Raw genomic sequence first — 21813 nt, 5'->3', positions numbered from 1 at the left:
ATAATGTACACTAGGCCGGCCCTTATTTTTCAGATTTGCGAAAAGTTATGTTTTCCTGGTCTCAAAATGATCCAAATGATGTTCATATTCACGTGTTTAAATTTGGTTACTTTAAAATAACGGCAACCCGTGCCCCAAGGGCCCTAAGTACTAAAGACCCTCAATTGAGTTTTTTGGGGCCGATCAAGCACTATTTCTATGTAAAACGTAAAAGTAAAGTCCTTCAGGGCCGATTTTCTGTTTGTTTTAACCTATCTCTAAGCGTTTAGGAGATATCGCCCGTCGTAATGCAATCTCCCCCCTAGGGCGCCACCCCGCACCGCGGCACCGCTGAGGTATGTCCCGCACCACTTACTAGAGACTTCCCCTCAACCCCCTCCCCTCCCTCGGCAAAGACTTTGCTCCTGATGTCAAGATCTAGCCTCTGATGAAATGTGCTTACCTTAGAAAGAATTTAATTGCCATAACAATACTTCCAATCCAAGAGATCAATTTATTTTCACTCTGTCCATGAATTTCGGTACATTAACCAAAATAAAATAGATTTTCATTGTATTTCTAATTTTTCACTGACATCCTACATTTGGAAATGAAAGATCCTTTCCGCACGTAAGGATTGTATTGCGATGAAAAGTCACTCTTAGTAATAAATTTTGAAAGCTCTCTTCCTTCAACGTGACTGCCCAAAAATCTTGAATTAGTTTCACTCCTCTCGCTGCACAATCATTTCCCACTTGATGACCTCGAATAATTTACAAATCGTTCTTGTATGTTCATCCCATTCTCGTATGTTCACATCAAAGAATGCAATGCATATTTAAAATACATTAAATAGCTTTCTCGAATTAGTGGTGAAAAAATTTGGTATAGATACCTTAGTCATGTCTTTACGTTTATATAATGCCTTCTTCGGTGGATCATATTTTCCTACACAAGACCACATACGGCGTATCACGTTTTTTTCACACCTAGAAATGGATCCGTCAAAGAAGGACAGGCCTACCAACTCCTCACTCATGTACCACAAGTAGTTTGAAAACCTCTTTTGTGCTGCTTTCGCTATGTCTAGGTTAACACTTTCGTAATTAACAAGTCTTTGTAGGAACTACGGGTCTCTGATGGGAGCTAATGCAACAAAAGAAGCGGGGAACCACATCTTTTCATTTCTTCTTGAATATATTGAAATCTATTCCACCAATAACTGCATTTCGTTCTCCTCTTTATTTGCGTAAGAACTTTATTTCTTCAGCCCAAGCACATTTATCCGAGAGATTAACTGCACTTTCCTCCTCGCGCGTCAAAAATTCAATGGTACCGCTCCTTGTAATGTCAAGCAAATCATCAAGTTTTGTTACGAAAGATTCTCTTCTCTTCATATCCACCGTAGTTCGCGTTCTCTTTATGCCGTTGCACGTTCATCCATTCTTTGCGTCATTTTTCTAACTTTTCGATCGCCTTATTTTCCGTAAAAACAGGAATTCTAGTTTTATACTATGGATGAGACGCATTTCTCACGGTTTTTCTCGCACTAAGTCTTACAAATTTCGAACCCATTAGGTGATAGAGAAAACACACAGTACTTCTCTCACTGTCGGTAAATTTGAGCCGAGTATTTCTTCACTTTCTGTTCCAACCAGTTCAATGCCTGGATTTAGTCTTGATTACATGCCTTTCCTTGTTGGTCTATTCTTAAAATGAACGTCACGTTCATGATAAAGTATTTATTTCACCACTTTTCTCCTTACATCCTAAAAAACTTAGCTCTTCCTATCCTTTGCACACTATACACAAGAGCTATCTCTATCTATTCACAGTGATCTACATCCGTGAACTTACTACCTCCTTTCTTCTCCTTGAATATTTCTATCTACTGTTGGAGCCCTGGAAGCCCTGCTCAATCCCTTCATTCCTTTATTATTCATAGACACATTTCTATCACATTCTTAAAATATTTTGTACATAAAAAGCACTTTGGAACAAAGCCTGCTGGAATGGTTTGCGGCCGTTTGGCGGCAAAAAATCAAGGTTTAAGGGGTCGGTACCCAATACATAGGACGGCGTTGAAGGGTTAAAATTGACATTATAGACTTTAATAACATTAATCATGACACAAGAGGAACATCCTATTCAATACTGTACCACTAGCATGTAAATCTTGTCATCAGGAGCAGTCTTTGCCGAGGGAGAGGAGGGGGTTGAGGGGAAGTCTCTAGTAAGTGGTGCGGGACATACCTCAGCGGTGCCGCGGTGCGGGGTGGCGCCCTAGGGGGGAGATTGCATTACGACGGGCGATATCTCCTAAACGCTTAGAGATAGGTTAAAACAAACAGAAAATCGGCCCTAAAGGGCTTTACTTTTACGTTTTACATAGAAATAGTGCTTGATCGGCCCCAAAAAACTCAATTGAGGGTCCTTAGTACTTAGGGCCCTTGGGGCACGGGTTGCCGTTATTTTAAAGTAACCAAATTTAAACACGTGAATATGAACACCATTTGGATCATTTTGAGACCAGGAAAACATAACTTTTCGTAATTCTGAAAAATAAGGGCCGGCCTAATGTACACTTTCCTCCCTATATTTTATAGGTACACTGTAGTTTTCCTGAGTTCAAATTAAATGAATATAAGAGTTTGAGCATTAATGGATATAATACGTTTTCCCGGTTAGAAATGAAATTGTTATCGAAGTTTTTAATTTTACCTGAAGATTTAAAAAAAAATTTTGCAACCAATATTTTTAACCATATCATCTAATATTCTGTGAGGAAATATATAAACTCGCCGGAGATAATCAAACTGTAATACATTGAGCCTCAGGAAAAGATAAAGGGGATTTAAATGAATATTGAACTTGTATTTCATTAGTTTGCTAAACTCCCCTTTCCGTAACTTTTCAATTAATTCTTCATTATGGAATAAGTCCACCGTAAAAGATAGAAAATTTTATGGCAAAAAATAATTATGAACTTGACGAAATAGCTTAGGAATTGAAATACCTTTGCACAAGAGAAATATAGGTAATTCATCATAAAATATATTTCGATACAAAGAAAACAAGAGAAATACTAAGAGAAATGCAATGAAAAGTGAAATTTTACCTGCAACAAAAATCTACCAAATATTCATATCGAAATTCCTTTTATGGTATGGACACCTTAGAGCATCCATATCACTAAGGTGCCTTTTAGAGATATGGACGACATACTTGAATATGGCATCAAAAATGTACGGTAAATGAAAACATTTTTCGAATATAATATTATGAATAATGGAATGATTTTTTTCTCAGTTTCCAGCAATACAAACGCTAACTTGAATGTAAATAGTCACCTTACCAAAATATCTTGCGCGAAATTTACTTTCCGGGATGGGATTTAATTGAATGTGTATTATTCCAATTAAAGTGTTTAACTTAACGGAATGGTAGCCAGTATTCAACATACATAAAATGACAGAACTTTGGGATGACAAGCGGAGATAAGCTAGACAACTGTCTTTTAGGGCATACAGTTTGAAGAGTAATGTTTGTGTACGAGAATACAAAAATATGATTGTATATATATTATACCTAACGTATTTCACCGGCTTATGAATAGAAACAGATACCTTCTCTCGTATCTATTACATTATTAGATATTTCCATAAAATTGTCTTTAAATAATATCGATGAGATTATGTCAACCACAAATTAAATTCTCCAAGTAAAATCATTTGACTCTAAGGCGATACAAACCAGGATTTTTCAATTTCCGGCGAGAAGTCTTAGATGCCTTTACTGATTTATCCCTATGTCTACGAAACTCATCGCAAGAGCACAAAAATGTGCCACTACGTGTGTGCCTATCTATGACGTCATCTTTTCAAAGCAGAATTTTGATTAGGAAAGCTGTAAAAAGGTCTAAATTGGTTGAAATTAAGATTTGATGTCAGCGTTTATGAAAGCAATCTTTCTCTTGCATGGTGTAAATTATGTATAATAAACAGCTAGCTCGACATTTCAAACTATCGTGAAGGGGGCTCCAGTTCAAATCAAAGCAATGAATGAGTATTTGTCCCTGTAACTTGATTCTAGCATAAGCAATGTGTGGCCTTACCTGAAAGACACCGATCCGTGCACTGGACGGGACGAAAAACCGTCGTTCCCGAGGAGAATTCAATAAGGAGTCAACCCTTTTTTGTTTGATAATCAAAAGGTGAAAAAGTGGACTGTATAAGAAACTTGAATGCCGCCGAATGGTACTTACAAAAAATATTCGGAGGCGTCAATGCCATGGTGAGCTGGCGCGATGTCTCTGGACAGGTTCTCCTGGATTTCCGAAGGGCACACGTTCTTTTCAACTACAGTCTCCTCGTCTCGAGGATGAAAAAACAGAGAACCTCCTTGCCCTCTAACGGCGGAAACACCCAAAAAACATAAGTAAAACGGAATGCACCACTCGGCGGCAAATACGATCAAGAAGTTTACGGAACACTTTTCTTAACACCGTTCTCGTTACGCTATCCTCACTCTAATATACTGCAACCATAAAAAAAACTAAAAGAAAACACTTAGGACATAGTGTATTTTGCCTTTTTTTCTTTCAGAAGCTTTTTCAATAAATCAGGTGATCTCATTGGAAAGGAACTATAGCGGTTAAGGCTGGTCTACGTAAAAGATTTTCCGAATTACTCTATTCAACCCTCACCCCCCTCTCAACCCGCAATTAAGTACTAGTAAGGCATATTCCCTTTCATCCAATCTACATAATCTATTTTATTTCTCCCCCTTTCCTTGCTTAATAAACATTCTTCCCACTAACATGTCTTTTACCATACCCTCCCCGCTTCATATCCGCATACCACAGCCATTTGTGTCCTCCTCATTTTCTTCTGAATTGTTCTCTCCTCTATCAACATATGTTGCATAACCTCGTTCCCACAACTCTCTATTTCATCATCTCCGTTTGCTTTTCACACCTTTCCACCACATTCAAGTTTCAGAGAAGTTAATTACGAAGCGTACCACAGACCAGAACGCTTCGTATTTAACTCTTCACCAACCCGCCTTTCACATTCTTGGAAAGCAGCCGTCCCATAAGCTCTCTCCCCGATTCATAAGAACCTTGTTGGCTCAATCTATTCACTACCTGACATCCTTACTGCGGAGTCCGCTGTATTCAAAAATGTTTCCAATATGAAAAAATGAAAAATTGATGGGCTTCATTTCATAGAATTGGTTACATATCTCATGGCACAGTAAATCGTATGCTAGGGAAGTAAATGTCTCAATAACGGTGCGAAATTTCCCTTCTCTGGGCTTTCCGAAAAAAAATCTAATTCGCGGACCTCATCACAGTGGGATTCCCATATCCTTGATTCCTAGCAAAACCCATTCAATTTAAAGGTCACATGTCATACAATTTGATAATTTGTACATCTGGTCTCTTATATGAGTACCTATTTTATCCCGTGAGGTCATAACAAATCGATTCCGTAGCCTGATTTGCTATTTTTGTTTCACTTGTATAAGCTTGCGAAATTTAAATAATATCGATCCATGATTTTCTTCCTGTTGCCGCACACTATAAAGGCCTGGTTACACGGTGCATTAACCCGTACGGGTTAATGTATGAATGCGTGTCTGTTTGCATGTCCGAATTCATGGACGTTTGCGTGAACGAGAAGCATGAATGAGCGGTTACACGGTACATGCGTTCGCACAAGTTTTCACAAATTTATTTCGTAACGTGAGGCGTTTAGTTTTTGTTTATTCCCTTTACAGTGCGCAAAATTTAAATGTGTAAACAGTATCATTAGGTAGGAAGCAGACGATACCTACCAGAAAATAATTCCCTTTTCGTTGTTTCCTGTAGGACCAGGAAATTTCACATACTGGTAATATATTTGCGCTGCCGTGTAAACAGTGGTGTTCATTGTAGTTGCCGAAGTTGTTTCATTTCGTGCCAGTAATATTTATTTATATTTCATATTTATCGTTATCGCTCGCTTAATGTTATCTCAATAGTACTATATTTGTATCAAAACGTTATCAAAGTTAATACTTAGGCTGAAAATTTGTAGACGCATCTTATATTTAATACATTTAGACATTAACCCGTACGGGTTAATGCACCGTGTAACCAGGCCTTAAAACCCACTTTTGACCACTGACTGACTGATAGATTCATACTAGTATTCGGGGTGAAAGAGACGAGGTATGACAAAGATTCATAGTATGGACCGCTCTAATATCGTCTGAAAATCTAGGAAACATTGTCGAAACACTAAATTTCTCCCTATGGCATTGTTGCTAACTGCCTCTATGCCTCTACTATTCTTGGGGCATTTGGGAGTCGAAAAATCGATGTTGATGAAGAATTTGAATTCTCGGAGACACTTGTTTATGGAACCAAAGTCATTAGGACAGCTATTAGTCCACACATTATAACATTGAGAAAGCCTTCAGGCCAAGAACTACATGATATTCCAAGGATTCAATTTAAGTATCGTAGATTAGATATCGCAGGAAAAAAACGATCCTTAAGGAAGGACAGACATAAAGTGCGCGAACTGTTAAAGTGACCGGAGTAGACACAAGTATTGTTTGAAAAAAATATCCACAGCGAAGAATGACGCCTCGGTAGCTTAACTGGCTAAAGCACTCGACCGGAAATCGGGGGATCCGGGTTTGAATCCCGGTCAAGGCGAATGATTTTTTCTCTGTGGATCTTTCGCACAAGTATTGTTGATCAAGCCACATGAATTTAGGTTACCTAAGGATTGCTCACGACCTTGTTAGGATGGGAAAGACTGCCAAGATGAAACATTCCAGCCAGCGTCTCTCAGGATCCAAGCGAAGCGAAAATGGCTGTTTGAAATAAGATACGCAGTGAGCAACACGGATGGGTGGCGAACAAAAAAAAAAATAAATAATGAGAAAATAGTTAAATTAATTCGCGATTCCCTTATGCGAGGAAGGCTTTAAGCCTCACGACGGAAGCGGTGAATATCTTTCGGGGTTCACTCCGGCGGAAGTATATCAAGAAACAGGCTTTATGAGCTCAGGGAGCGTATGGACGCAGAGACCTACATTTTGGAAACAGAAGGAGAGAGGAAGAGGTGTTTGTTTTCTTTTTTTTATATTTTATACCCTTCGGGACGGAAGGGAAGCCCAAAAGGAAAAAAAACGAACGTTGCTCTAGAGAGAAGAGAAAAGGAAAAAGGAACGAGGGAAGGGGAAAAAGGAAGGAGAACCAAAGAGCCTCATTAACTTTTTAACGAGGTGGCGAAAGAAGTGTCGCAGAGTTTCGTCGGCATTAAGGCGAGAGCGTTACAGTGCCTGCCGACAGTCTTTCTCTCCCGTCATCATCACATCCATGCATCCGGCAACTATACCTCATGGTTCCACGTCGCTCCCGCCTCCCCCGAGCCAATGGTTTTTACCAAGGTGACTAACCAAAGGGGGTCCCATGCCATTTCATGGAAGGTTGATTTCTGGTGTCACTTAGGTCGAATTTTTTAATCGGCATCCCAGTGCCTCTACTTTCTCAGTATTTTGAAGTATGTTATTTACAAATGTGAAGAATAACTTTAAAATGTCCGGTTCTTTCCTGGCGAAAAATAGCAGCGAAGATTTCTCGGGCCTTGTTAAAACTTTTTCTTCGTGGATTCGGAACAATTTGGCAAATTTTGTAAACCCATTTAAATGCGCAATGTATGAATTCATACCACATCTGCGTGGTTTTATTGCTCCTTAGACGCCATAATTTTGGGCAACAAAATGAAGACATTTTCTTTAAGCTTTAAGTGAACCGTACGGTCTGAAAGTTATGAATTTCTTGAAAAACTGTTAGTCTGTCTCGAAAGACAAAAAAAATCATGACTACGGTAGAAAATAATATTAAAAGTTACGTAATTTACGGAAGGTATCACTACTCTCTCGCTCTTATCAAACTAACCACGTGTTAACTGATTAGAATTATATGTTTGTCCTAGACCTATAATACCAGAGCAAAATACAGTGCCTGTGAATACCTCCTCAAAGCTGCTGGGCAAAAGGTCTTCTACGTACATATGCAGGGATAAATATTTAGTGTTTTTATTATACGAATAATACAGATTCGTTTCATTAATTAAGCATAATAGATTTTTAACTAGTCTGAGAATAATTCATCATTTTTGCTATTATATTACTTTAAAAAATCCTGCTAAAAATCTTTAGCCTCATTTTGCACCATAATTTAATTGTGCTACATTTATTTGCACACAATACTAAGTATTGAACTGGTTGTTCTAAGTTTTAGACGTATCAATTACCTTTACATTATTAGGAATTAATGAGAACGAAATTCTTTTAGTCGTTGGAAATGTTTGCTAAACATAATTATTATCATTAGTACCTTTAAAAAGGTCATTAATTATTTATAAATGTATCTCCTTCAGCACAATAGTTTTTCATTAATAATGAAAATAACTATTACATACAAACGGAAAAAAAGATAGCGAAAAAGCACCAAAACATACAGGAATTTGAAATGTCATAATATAAACAACTACACGACAGCATAACAATATATTCATAGATGCCGTATTTAGACCATTTTTGCGATTTCCCGCTTACATTAAATTGCAAATTACTTTACCCTTCGGCTGCGGGATTTCACGATTTTACCAGCCAGCCAGTGTAGAAGCGACCTTCTGTGCAGGAGGCACCCCCTGCTATAAGGGCTGGTCTGGTAGAGTTAAGCCCCTTAGCGATTCTAATGGCCAGGGAAAGTGTCCAAGGGCTAGAAATCTAGGTAGCAATAAATATGTTAGGTAAATACCGCATAAATAAATGTAAATAAAGTTGTGGTTGAAAATGTTCATTTTTATCTCATTTACCTTTTCAGGAATCGGAATCTGGTTTGTCCAGTGTGACCCTGAGAGACCTGACCTTTGAGAGCAGCGGTTCTTATCGCTGCGAAGTGTCAACAGAGGCACCTGATTTTAAGACCGTGCTGAAGAATAGATTCATGGCTGTTTGGGGTGAGTAGATATTTTAAAATACAAATCTTAAAAAAATAAGTTTAAGAAGTGCTTAGGCTTCCGCGGTTTTGCGTAGTGATTGACTAAATTTCTTGGGTTTCCTACCGTGTTAGTTGATTTTTTATGGTAACAGTATCTTTTTTTATTAAAAATGTTATCAACTAACATCAATGTCACCAAGGGAAACGGTGGGAAACCGAAGAAAATGCCTTCAATCAGCTCTTGGAATATTTAGAAAACGAACAAAGATATAATGACATGTTTCTTAGCAATATCCACGACTGCTGAAAGAAGGAAATTAGAGCTTTTCATTATATTTCAGTGAAAGAAGATGGAGATATCATATATTTATACTATGGCAACCATTCTTTTTACTATTTGGCGTGTACAATAAAACCAATGTTACATAAATACACCATAGGATGAAATTCGCCAAAAAAATATTTTACTTAGCCGGGATTCGAACCCGGATATTCCGATTACTGTTCAGGTATCAGTTATAACACCAAGCTATTTTATCAGAACGAACTTCGGGATGGGTCTCACCCAAGGAGTTTAATATACTCGGTGGGACACCATTGGTTTCGAGCGTGGAGCTAAGTGTGGCAGGAATTGGGGTGATTGGGTAGCATTAACCACGCCTACTTTGACCAAAACATTGACAATCCCATGAGGGTCAATGCTAACTACGCGGTGTAATTTTTGGTTATAACTTGTTAATAAATTAAAGTGAACTATACAACCCACTGAAAACCTTTTTTCTTGCTTCATTGGTAGGCTTCGCGAAGCTATGTTTATTATGCGCTATGAAAATCCAACATTTGCAGTACAAAAGTACATATTGAAGGATATCCCCACCAGCTTAGTGGCTAACAGGACACAGAGTTTATACATTATTAGAAGTATTGCGATTGATGGGAAAAATCCGATGACAATCACCGGCGAAATACTAGTGATTATGGTAGAATTTTTTACTTGATGTAGCTCATTTTCATAACAAATCTAAGCTACCTCAAAATATCAGTCGGAGAATAAGTCCAATAATTGTCAAACCAAGATGGCGGACCTTTGAACACGCAAAAAACGCGGAAGCAATGCCTCCAGATATTCCAAACTCCTTGGTTTTACCGAACAAGGTGTTGACGTCACAAGTCCACACTGTGGCACATGTGGCGGATGTCGTGCTTACTGAGCCACTGTTTTGTCGGCGCTTGTCGGCGACGACGAATTTCAAATGTCAGCATGAAACAAGTGACTGCGCACAAAGTCACTTGCTTCTATCAGTGCTTCAATGTTACATAGTCCACGTTGCTATTTTACTTGCGGCATGAACTATCTCACAGCATTAATGATGACTTTTTTTCACCAAGTAACTCAAAAACAAACACCATTACCTTTAGTATTTGAAGACTATTAATGGAACTGTTCATGTAAAAATTATAGCATGTAAACATTCCAACCATTAAAATCGTAAGAAAATTTCCTAAAAGGATTAGTATGGAATGTTATTTTTCAATAAATGGCTCAAAAAAGATTACTATTAGGTACCTACAGTATTTTGAAGACCACAAATAATAGTATTCAAATGAAATTATAACATATAAACATTTCATCCATAAAGATCATGACAAAAAGTTAACGCAATAACAGGAAAGGATTTAACATGATACTTATCTATTGCTCTGCCGAACTAACTACTCGCTAATTACTATGCACAACATGTAATCCGCGGAGTTAAGCACCACAAAACATTGAATTTGATCTTCGAAAATCATGCATTACATTTCAAAAACCATCGTCTTTAATCAGAGTTTCAGGAACAGGTGATTAACGCAGCCCAACGATACAAATAAAGCCCTCAAAGTATCTCTCGTCGACCGTTCGATCCGTCAAAGAAACGCTTCACGGCGGAATTCACCTGAAATGCTCTGCGCCCACGCAGAAATGAGTACCAACGCACGCGGTTAAAAAAAAAACACACCCTCAAACCTCAAGCACCCATTTCCGCTTCCCCAATGCTCGCAGCAGGAAAGATTGAGCTGTGTTTATTACATTTAAATACGAAAAAAATATGTACGGAAACGCCAGCGTACTGAGCTGAATAAGATTAATGGGGCTTTTCCATACTCCACTTCTTTTTCACCTATTTCCGCATCAAGAGCTTTCATTTATTCATACTTATGAAGCGGATACACTGTAAAGGTACCTGTAACTACAAATCCGATTTTTAATAACATCAAGAGCTTCCTTGTATGTTTCCGTTCTGCATCAATTAAATTCGCAAAATATAATATCTAAGTATGTGTATTCATTGGGGATTACCCACGCAGTTAACACGTATTACCTCTTTCCCCTCCTTAGAGTGTTTTCCTGGTTATATTCTCACCTTTATAGTTTAATACCTATTTTACTCCTTATTATTGTGGTAGAGTGCATGATTTACCCCTGTCTAACCATCCTGTTTCGATCTCATCTTTCAAGTATTTCGTCCTCTACATATTTAAACCTTCACTTTTCCACTCGCCTTTTTTTACCGCTGTAACATTCCATTACTCCGCTGCAATCCTTTAAAAAAAGTAACATTTTGAGGCCCAAAAAATTTAGTACATACTCTTAATAATAAGTCTAACACGTAATGTTAATGCTAGAGTATTATCTATTTTATTCAACTTTCACGTATAGTTTGTCAGTTAATGTCAGGTAAGCCTATGATGTAATCGATAACGTGATCATAATTTTCTTTAATATTTATGGCTATGGTAATTGAAGGGATGAGATGCCAATGAGTACATGTAGTTTTTTCTTAACACCTTCCGGTACAGAAATCTATAAAAGTAATATAAAAAAACTTGGTGGCCTTAAGACACAAGTGTATCTCTGTTCTGTGCTGACATCGAGTATAAAATAAAATGCTCTGCTAAATATCAAGTTGATTTCATTAGTTTTCTTTACCAAACTTCTGTACCTGGCTCTATTTAAAGGATAATAATTTGTATTCCATGGCATCTCACCCCCTCAATTAAAATGTATACTTTAACCTAAGGAACAGACGTGAATTCGAGCATGGTTAACATTTAATCCAAAGGGGAAAAAAGAGCTGCTTGGAGGATGCTACCTCGGTTGAATTTGACACCAAATATTTATTATGAACAAGCATTAATGACTGAAAACTTAACAGTACGAGGAAAAATGTTAAAAGACACCGTCAAATTTTACTAAACACATCCCACGACTCCTTGTGTGAAGTATGAGTTGTAACATTATATCCCAATGCATTAGAAAATATTTTCAACATGTTTAATTATGGTAAGTTTCTATAATTAAAAAAATGCAAATGATGATATGAAAATATTTATCCACATTTATGTGTTCTTTATTTTTTAAATAGGTTTTTTTAGAGTTTTATATCTCGAATTAATTTACTGAAACAGGAGATACCAGAGAACATTTAATTTTTAAAATCATACTTTTCACATAAACGTTTCGTGGAGAAACTCCCAAAAACTAGAGAAATTTCTATCTTACATTATAGTATGCTATGTTCTCCTCATCTGCTTTTATCGAAGTAATTTCAAAATTTTCCGCTCGCTCTTTTCTTATTTGCGTCATTTTTGCATGTTTCCGCAGCCCCACCGAGAGCAGACCCAGCCGTGGAAGGTCTGAGGCCATCGTACTCCGTGGGTGACCTCGTGGCCGGAAACTGTACCTCCGCCAGCTCTTTCCCGCCAGCCAACCTCACTTGGTTTCTCAACGGCCGTCAGGTGAGTGTGTGTTCGTCTTTCATTCTCTTTCATGGCGAGGCAGAGCATATGCAAATTGCAACGAGGTCGTGCGGTCGACTACGTTAAGAAGTCCAAGTGAAAACTCGTACACGGCGTCCAACCAACTCCTATTCTCCTCGTAAAGGATTGAAATAACGACACGCTGAGTGAAAAAATTAAAATGGACATGAAGAAAAAAATTAATTCTATCCCCGATGGGTAGGAATTGAAGCTAAAAAGAGAGTGAATATATACAATTTTTACGGCAGCAGAAAATAAAAATTCCTACGATAAATTACTGTAGTTCTTCCAAACTGAATTTCGCAAATTACATTTCCATCACATGGACAAAATAGATAAATGTGTACATTTCTGCAAATGACTGCATTAATCTTGACCTGATAACAATAATTAAAACATTTAAGCATAAGAAACATCCTATTTAAGTTTATACGCACGAATTTACAAAAAATAGCATAATTATTCCTCATTTTTACGACATTATCAACTGATAAACTCTCAACATCTCTGACATGAAACGTTATCGTGATTATGTACCTAGAGCTTAAATAAAATAATAGTAGAGAAGCTAACGTCTTTGGCCATATATAGAAAGTGTCCTATGGGTAAGTTGCTTGCAGTTTTTTAAAGCCATTAAATTCTGTGAGAAAATACACCTATACCTACGTTTGATTATAATTTATTTCGAAATATAAACTGATGGAAAATATTGTATTTAATTAACATCATTGACAAAAATTATATGAAATAACGAGAGCTGCCGTAAACGCTTATAAAAAAATGAAATAACGTTCACGAAAGCTGGCACCACGTGCCTAAAAGTTAAAAAAATGAATGTAATCGAAGTATTGCCCGAAATATTATCCTGTAATATGTAAAGATATCATTTTACTAAAACCAGCAAAAAAAAGAGTATAATAAGGGTATTTATAGACCCCAGAAAGCAACGGAAGAATCAATCTCAACAAAGCAAGATAAATTAGTTTTTAAATAAAAAAAAGGAAAAAAATAATCCTGAGCTTAATGTTTTTTTTACGTAATATTTAACTTTTTCCAATGGTAACAAGTTTTCCCACCAAAAGATTTGTAACGTTTCAATACTCACACTGTTTGCTTATAACTTATTCTTTAATTATATTAGACATTGCATAAAACAGCCATCCTTGATGAGTACAATACGAATTAAGAATATTTTGCAAAAGTCGGCAAACACTATACACGAACATTTTCATTGAGAAAATTTGATTAACTCAAAATAATCTTACAATTTCAGGTTATTTTGAATTATTAGGTACCTAAAATGTACAGAATTGTACCATGCAGCGGTACATTTGTCTTACTTTTATGAACAAAAGTTACTAAAAAACTTGAAACCTGTTAAAATCGTTCTATACACGGTACTGTTTAAACTCTCTTTAAAAGACCAAAACTCTGAACAGTCAAAGTTTCTCCATCGCCCCCATAAAACCTAGCAACACTGAGTAAAGAACAAGGTATACGTTCCTTGACATGGTTTTCCAACTAGATATTTCGAAAGAACGCATTTTGAAACGAAGAACGTCTAGACATCCTGCACGGAAGAATAATTCAAGGTGTACATCTAGGATCTTAGAACGTGCTTATTCAACGTACCTGTCAGCACGGTTGCTAAATTGATTTTTTTCCTCGACAAGTATAAGCAGAAGGAATGCCGACACTGCGCCAATTTGAACGAGAAATTTCACCCCAAAATGAACGAAAGGATGCATCTAAGGAAGATTCTTGCTTCAATAAAAGCTTGGACGTCTATTACGCCACGTCTGGAGATAATGGAAGCTTTCCTTAAGGGAACTGCAGACGATATTTACTTGCCCTCAAAGCAGAGGAGATGAGGCGGGCACCGTCGAGGAAAATGTCGAGATGAAACGAATATTTTTGGAGAACTTCTCTTGGGGGAACTCACAAAGAATCTAGGTGATTCCGTGCTAAAATGTTATTATTTAAATATTACCAGCAGGTAAAATGGGTGCGCTAAGGGAAAAAGACTAGGTAATGAAATATTGAAGGGAGCACAGCAGTTTTTAGCTTTGAGAAACGATAAAGGCCCGATGAGACGAAATGGATGGAAGAAAACACTGAAATGGAATACGAAATTCTGTTGTCACAATCTTATGAGGCTTTAATTCCCTTGGCCTTCTTTCAGAAAAAAGACTCTACCTTGTCTTACCTGAGTTATAGATAGCGTCTTTTTTTATTTGGCGCAGTTGGTACCACTCTTACAATAATTAATTCTGCAAATGGAGTTTATTTACATACAGTTATCCCTCGTTTTAAATCTCTAAAACTTACTTTATAATTATGGAAATACTATAAAACCCGAACACATAAGTATGGAATAATTCTAAAAAGGTTTGAATTGGTAAAATTCCACTTGCAAAATCTGATAAACGTGGAATATGAATACACATTTCATACAATCCTGTGGCATGTGTTTGAAGAGTGATCGTGTGATCGAATATATGAATACGGTTTTTTCTTGTTGTGCTTTTTAACGACAGCAATGGACCCTCCTCTGCTGTGGCCCAATTGTTGCAAGTGCTAGTGAACTTCATATATTGACAATATATTGGGTTGTATGCGTATCTCTATAGCATTAACTACTTAGCCACCATTATACATGTAACACACATGAGCACCAATGATGCAATGGCAAAATTAGCAGTTCCGGAACGCACTTTCCTTAACTTCCTTTAAAAGTGAAATATTACTATGTGTGTTTTTTATTACAACTGATTATTGAAATTTTATTACATTTTTCTGTTTTGTTACGAATTTATGCATTAGAAATTTTGAGGCAACAAAATTGATGAAAGCTTTATTTGACAATTATGTCTTTTGTTAACCAGTGACGGCGTTCCGTGACGTTGACACCACTGATGCGCACTCAATGTAACGTAAAAGATTAATAACGAAAGACACTTTTTTTCTTCCACAAGTTTATAAAAAATTCTATTTTATCACCGTTTTCGGCAGTCACACCATATGATAACGTTGCCTTATGGTGTAACAGCCGAAACAGGTAATAAAATAGAAATTTTTATAAACTTGTGGAAGAAACAAAGTAGTGTCTTTCATTATTAATATGGAGCCCTTCCCCCACGCACGTGTTTCAAGTTTCGATTTAATAACGAGAAAGAATTTTGAAGCCATTTGCATCACACTAAGTTTACATAAACCATGAAAAGAATCCCGAATAAAAACGGGTACAGTTGTGAAGTTTTTAGGGCCGTATTTACAATTCGCTCCAGAGGAAAATAGGTAGCCCACGCAACTTGGAGAATCTTCACAACACAACGTTTAAGTAACCCTTTCCAACATCTGTAACAACTCACTACAGTCGTTTCTTCCTGCTTTTCTTATGTTCCAGCCTTTAAACGGCGTGATAAGTAATCCGTGCACGTTCTCATCTTGTGCGTTAATTAATGCTTAGAGAAAGGATGAAATTAGAAGGATTAAAAAAGAAAAAAAGGGAGGAAAAGCTCGTCTTTAAGGAAATGCTCGCACGCATGCTACGCATTTATTTTTCATTCCTCCCGAAAGGGAGTGCTGCTACTACCACGGCGAGAGGGAGGAAAAAAAGAGAAGCTCGTTAAGCATACGACAGAAACAAGAGAGGGACGACTCTGGAGGAATTTTCTTCGCGAATGGAACTCCTCTCATGACCCGTAAAATCCTCCGTCCTCAGCCTAAAAATTCCCCAAAATGCAACCTTCCTCTGCAAGCGACCCGGCAGAGGAAAAATTTGGGACGAAAATTATTTTCAAGATTGTTTGAAAATTTTAAGTTCGAAGGAACTATGTAGTGCAAGCTCAGGTTATGAAAAGTCTCTGCAAGGGTAAATATTTCATCCCGGCGCCATCCAAAAAGTATGCGAGTATTGTGTAAATATTGAAATTTGATTATCACCCAGGTAAATATTAAAAATCATAACTACAGGATAATATAGGACTTATACTAAATTTATTAACTGCAATGGACTAACTCCTGTGATAAAATGCTCGAGGTAAGTTTCAAATTACATGAGCTGAAACTAAATGCTGAAGGACGGTAGCACAGCCATTATTTCATTCGCGAGTGATGTATACTTCTTTCATAAAATAAGGAAAGCCTCAGTCATATTAAAAGAACATTGTAATTCCCATTTGAATACTTTCTGTAAAATATATTTATCCAAATTATACAAAAATGCATATCAGTGAAAAATTTCATAAAAATAAAACTCCTTTCAGGTATTTAAGAAGTAATGTCGGCGTAACATATCCAATAATTCTCTCCATGGATGAACAGAGCCATAGGTGAGACTCTATCCAAGTGACACACACTGAGTTAAAATTTAGCCAACATCTTCCAATATATACACCACGTCGGCACAACCAACTGGCCATTCGGCGTTACCGTGGGAGACCGATCCTTACTGTCGTCCATTCGAAACCTTCAATCGTCTTCTAAGTTTAAAGGCCTAAAATTTTCCCATTTCTTCTACTTACTTGTAGGCCCTTCTGTACTTCTTGCATCACCTTAATTAACTATAACCTGCACTTTCAAGTCTCCAATCATTCTAGTCTACACCAAATGTCATGTGAGTAATGCAATCCAACTCGTTGCGGGAATTAATTACTTGAAATTCGAAATGGAAAACGAATCTCTTTGCTTAAGCCCTCAAATTTTAAGAATTTTCATTAGTAATCTTTAATCAAAGATCGTGCGTACAACTTTTAGAGCATTGCAAACGCGATCTGTAACAGCGTTTCAAGTTTTGTACATAAAATTAATAGCAAATTTATTTGATTTTTATGAGAGACACTCTCAAGAGGATATTGACCCCTTTTTATAAATAAGTAATACTTCTCAAAAATTAGTAATTTTTAACGGGATTTCATTATTTTCCTCCTTTGTGAAAATGCAACCGCCACTAAAATTCAATGATGTGTCGTCTCTCTTCAATTTACCTCGTATATATAGATGTATACCTCCTTTAGCAAATCAAGGACCCAGATTTCACAAATATTTTAGCAAGCTAAATTAATTTTAAATTTTCATCCGTTTTCCTGATTCGGAACAGTAATGTGGTATGCATGGTACCAAATTAACGAGAATTCTATGTATATTAAAGCATGAAAAATGAAACCAATTGCCCATATATCTTTACTACACCCTATCTTGATTAAAAATTTCACTTAATAACTACGTTTAAAAAATCCTAAATAGTTTTAATCCACATTTCTGAATACTAGCTTGAAAATACAAAATCGAAACTGAGTCGTAGCTAAACGTTTAGATCGATTTAATACTGAAAATTTTACATGCTCTTTTTTATTTCCTTTTAAAAATTTATAAAATCGAGCTCTGTAACTAAGAGAATGTAAGCCTCTTTAGAATTCAAAAATTGTACAAGTATTTTATAAAACCACGAAAGAAAGACCCTATGTACTAACGCTATATATTCTTCATAAATTTAAAAAATGAGTGTTAGAGGCAATATATTTTCAATTCTGTGAAAGTATTTTATTTATAAATTAGGGAATTAACCTGTATACTACATCACGGCTTATGCTTCATTTATCTTCAAAAGAGGATGTTAGCATCAAAAAATTTAAAATATTTTAACTGTATTCAATTAAACTTCTAGAGAATGACTGTGTATTAAAATATGACTTATGGTTCATAACTTTTCCTTATAAAAGGGGTTATAAAGGATTATCTATGAGATCCTGCGACAATGGTTTTTCTTAGAAGCACCCACCCCTCCCGCTCTGTTCTCCAAACCTTACAAGTTTTTCCAGGCAACCTTTTCCTAACGTTTCTTTTTCTTCCCACTTATTCCTTCCCTTTTATTCCCCGAGACTCCGCCTTTGCCTTCTTCACTCCTCACGGCAATCTCCCAGGGGGGCCATCGAAGCGTTAACCTCTCCCCCCTTCACCTCTCTCCTTCCAACCCCCCCCCCCCCCTGAAATCCCCACCCACCCTTATGCACACCCCGACCCACCCCCGTTCTCACGCCCCTTGGACCTCGTTGCTTTCCATTCACCGACACCTTAAAAGCCACTTCATCCTCCCAAACCCATCTCTCCCTTCAAAAATCCTTCCCAAAGCCCCGCCACCACCCGTCTCCTCACACACCAATTCGACACCTACCGCCTCCGGAGAAAAAATAACCCCACTCTCCTCCTACCCCTTCGTCCTCGCCCTAAGGCTCCGTATGACGTGTTCCTTCCCCTTTTCCCCGTCCTTCCTTCTTACCACGCCTTCCTAGAGACTCTCTCCTTTTGCTTTTTCCTCTCCTCTAAATCTCTCGAAGTGTCCTGAAAAACTTTAGCATAATCCTACGCCCGAATTGTTCAATATTTCTGTCAACTTTCCACGATACATCTTTTAAAGTTGCTCTTTAAACCCCTAAGAAACGGAGAAATAACAGTGTATCGGTTTAGATGCAACTACTATGGGCAGCTACGTTGATATTCTGAAATTATGACGGGCTGTTGAAGGGCTAAAGGATCAGTGAGAGCAGTATCGTGGATTCCAAATATTTGTCGCAAGAATAAAAACATAGGCAGTTGTATACATCCGGAAATTATGTCATCTGCGACGAGGTTCCTCAGTGAACGTTTTCTCGCGGTAATACCTGCACAAAAACTTGATAGTATCGATATTATAATTTTGAGCTGCCGAAATTAACCACAACAGTACTATTTTCACTATCAATAAAGGCATATTTTGGAGATGAAGCAATGCATTCAAACTTGTGCTACCTCATCAGAAAATTTGTTACTCCTTGAGACCGAAGGTATTGATTAGGTGAGACAAGATCACTTCAATGGCTGACTAAATACTCACATTCATTGTAGATTGGCCGGTTTCTCTCCCTGGGTCACCTCGTATCGCAAGGAGATTTTTGTGTTGATGTGCTCTAAAGATTTACCAAGTTTTAAAACCTTGCTATTTAGGCCCTTTGACCGCAGGATCAATATTACATCCGAATAAATGCTTTAACAACGAAATTTTATCCGTTTATGTCGGAAAACTATAAGCACTGTACCGTATAAATCAAAAGAATATTTTCTGCTAAAATACTCCGTTTCATGACTTAAGTACGACAATATTTTCAATTCAATAGTGAAACATCCTTCATACGTTTTCAGTTTTAAAGGACGCAATGTGCATAATACTTTTTACGATTTAATCTAACCTACCAAGGATATAGTTACATATTTGAGGTACAGTATGAGTCTTAGAATTGAGTAAAGGATTTTATACCTTGGCGATAAAACAAGTATTAAAAATGCACAAAGCATCTAATTTAGCCTTTAAACTGGATGATTCCCCGTGTAATTTTTGTCTTGCAGCTAGAATAGGAAGACTTGATTACTGTGGCAACTTATACCGTCTAAGATTGAACCATTTGGTTAATCTAAGGTTGAAAACAGTGAACCAAGTCACAGATCACTTCTGCATACAGTCACCTTTGAAATGAGAACAATTCTTTGGCTACACCCTAAAATTGTCCTCTCCGACAAACCCATGGTCCTCCAAGTTGCCACAACTTCCATTCTTTTACAATTAGTTTTGGAAACTTGAAACCCATCCACTGAATTCCTTTGTTTTAACTGCAACCCTCATGGCTCCGAAGTCCATCATAGTCAGTATTGCTATTTCAACTTTTCTAACTAACTGTTGTATTGTTTTCCCTGCCAGAACCCTTTTTAAAGAGGAAAAGACAGGAAAGAGGGTAATAGGATGAGGAAAGGGAGGTCACGGAGCGGAATTGAGGATGGGGTCTGGAGGGACCAGCCGAGCCAAGAGGCCAGAAATTTCACTGTACAAATCTTTCATCAGCGAACACAAAGAGTTTTCCCAAAAAAGCACTTAAGGGATGGAGGGAGGAGTTGGAGGTGGAAGAAAAAAAAGGCTTGGAGGGGGAGGGAAGGGGTAGTAGGTATGAGTGCGAAGCTTCGTCTCAAAAGACCATCTCAAGAAGTGGCGAGGGCGGGAAAGAAACCAAACAAGGGTCGTATCGGGCGCAGGGAATGCCGTTAACCTCACCGCACTGCCATAATCCCGATAAAGATTCCGTGAAGAGAGAGTGCCCCACCGATTCGTTTCGGATTTAAGTGGAGAATCCCGACGCTCTTACGACGATTTGTTGTCTTTTTTTTTTAAATTTTTTCAGGTTTAATCGCAACTTTTCCCTTTTACCTACGAAGAATACGGTTCCCTTGGGTTCCGAGATATAATTTTCAGCTGCTCCACTCAAAGAAGTTCGTTGCCCTAGGGAAGGGGTATGAAGACGGTAGTGTATTCTTTTTCGAAATGGTGCGAACAACCTTCGGAGATGCTTCACCTTTAGATGCGCCTAAATTTTGGATTTTGAGCCGACGTAATAGCGAAACGTGATTTTGGAACTAGCTGGTTGCTTCTTTAGGTGAGTATTACTGGTGCACGTAGAAGGAAAAGGACGAGGTACCGGAAGTATTATGAAAAGAAAAAAAATGAATATAGTATGGATCTCATCACCAGCAACAAGAATATTGCAGAGGTTTCAATCTATTAGATTACAAATTTCGCAGCACTTTTTTATGACCTACAATTAGGTGCTAAACTTTCACAAAATATATTTTAAAACTATGAACAATAATGTTCTTACTCACCTAATAATACATGAACTGAATACATGTGATATATTACAAAAAGAGCAATAAAAATTGTGCAATTTTGCATCAACATGAACATCGACATACAAGCTACGAAAGACTTAAGGGTAACTTAGGGGAATAAGCGTTTACGATTCTAATATTAATTCGACATAATTTTACCGAGTGTATCAAAATTTGAGCGACATAATCTCAAGATAACTACTACAAAGCATGATTCCACGATCCACAACCTGTTTTGATGTTCTCTAACATGACAAAAAGGCGTACAGGGAAGCATTTCGGAGTTTTTTACCTTACAAATAACATTCAAAAGCAAGTTTTTATAAGAATTCTTA

The 21813-nt window shown here is 37.3% G+C and overlaps 1 protein-coding gene across 1 annotated transcript in view; it reads left to right on the top strand.

Moving 5' to 3' along the window:
• LOC124157393 overlaps nt 1–21813 on the top strand; it is a 238791-nt gene that overhangs the window by 154555 nt on the left and 62423 nt on the right. Inside the window, exons 3-4 of the mRNA XM_046532070.1 lie at nt 8870–9005; nt 12633–12766. Of these exons, the coding sequence (XP_046388026.1) occupies nt 8870–9005; nt 12633–12766 (270 nt within the window). The remainder of the gene's footprint in view (nt 1–8869; nt 9006–12632; nt 12767–21813) is intronic.

Source organism: Ischnura elegans, chromosome 4 (genome assembly GCF_921293095.1).
Source record: "Ischnura elegans chromosome 4, ioIscEleg1.1, whole genome shotgun sequence".
In the NCBI taxonomy this organism is placed as follows: Eukaryota; Metazoa; Arthropoda; class Insecta; order Odonata; family Coenagrionidae; genus Ischnura; species Ischnura elegans.
This window is presented reverse-complemented; position numbering and strand designations above follow the sequence as displayed.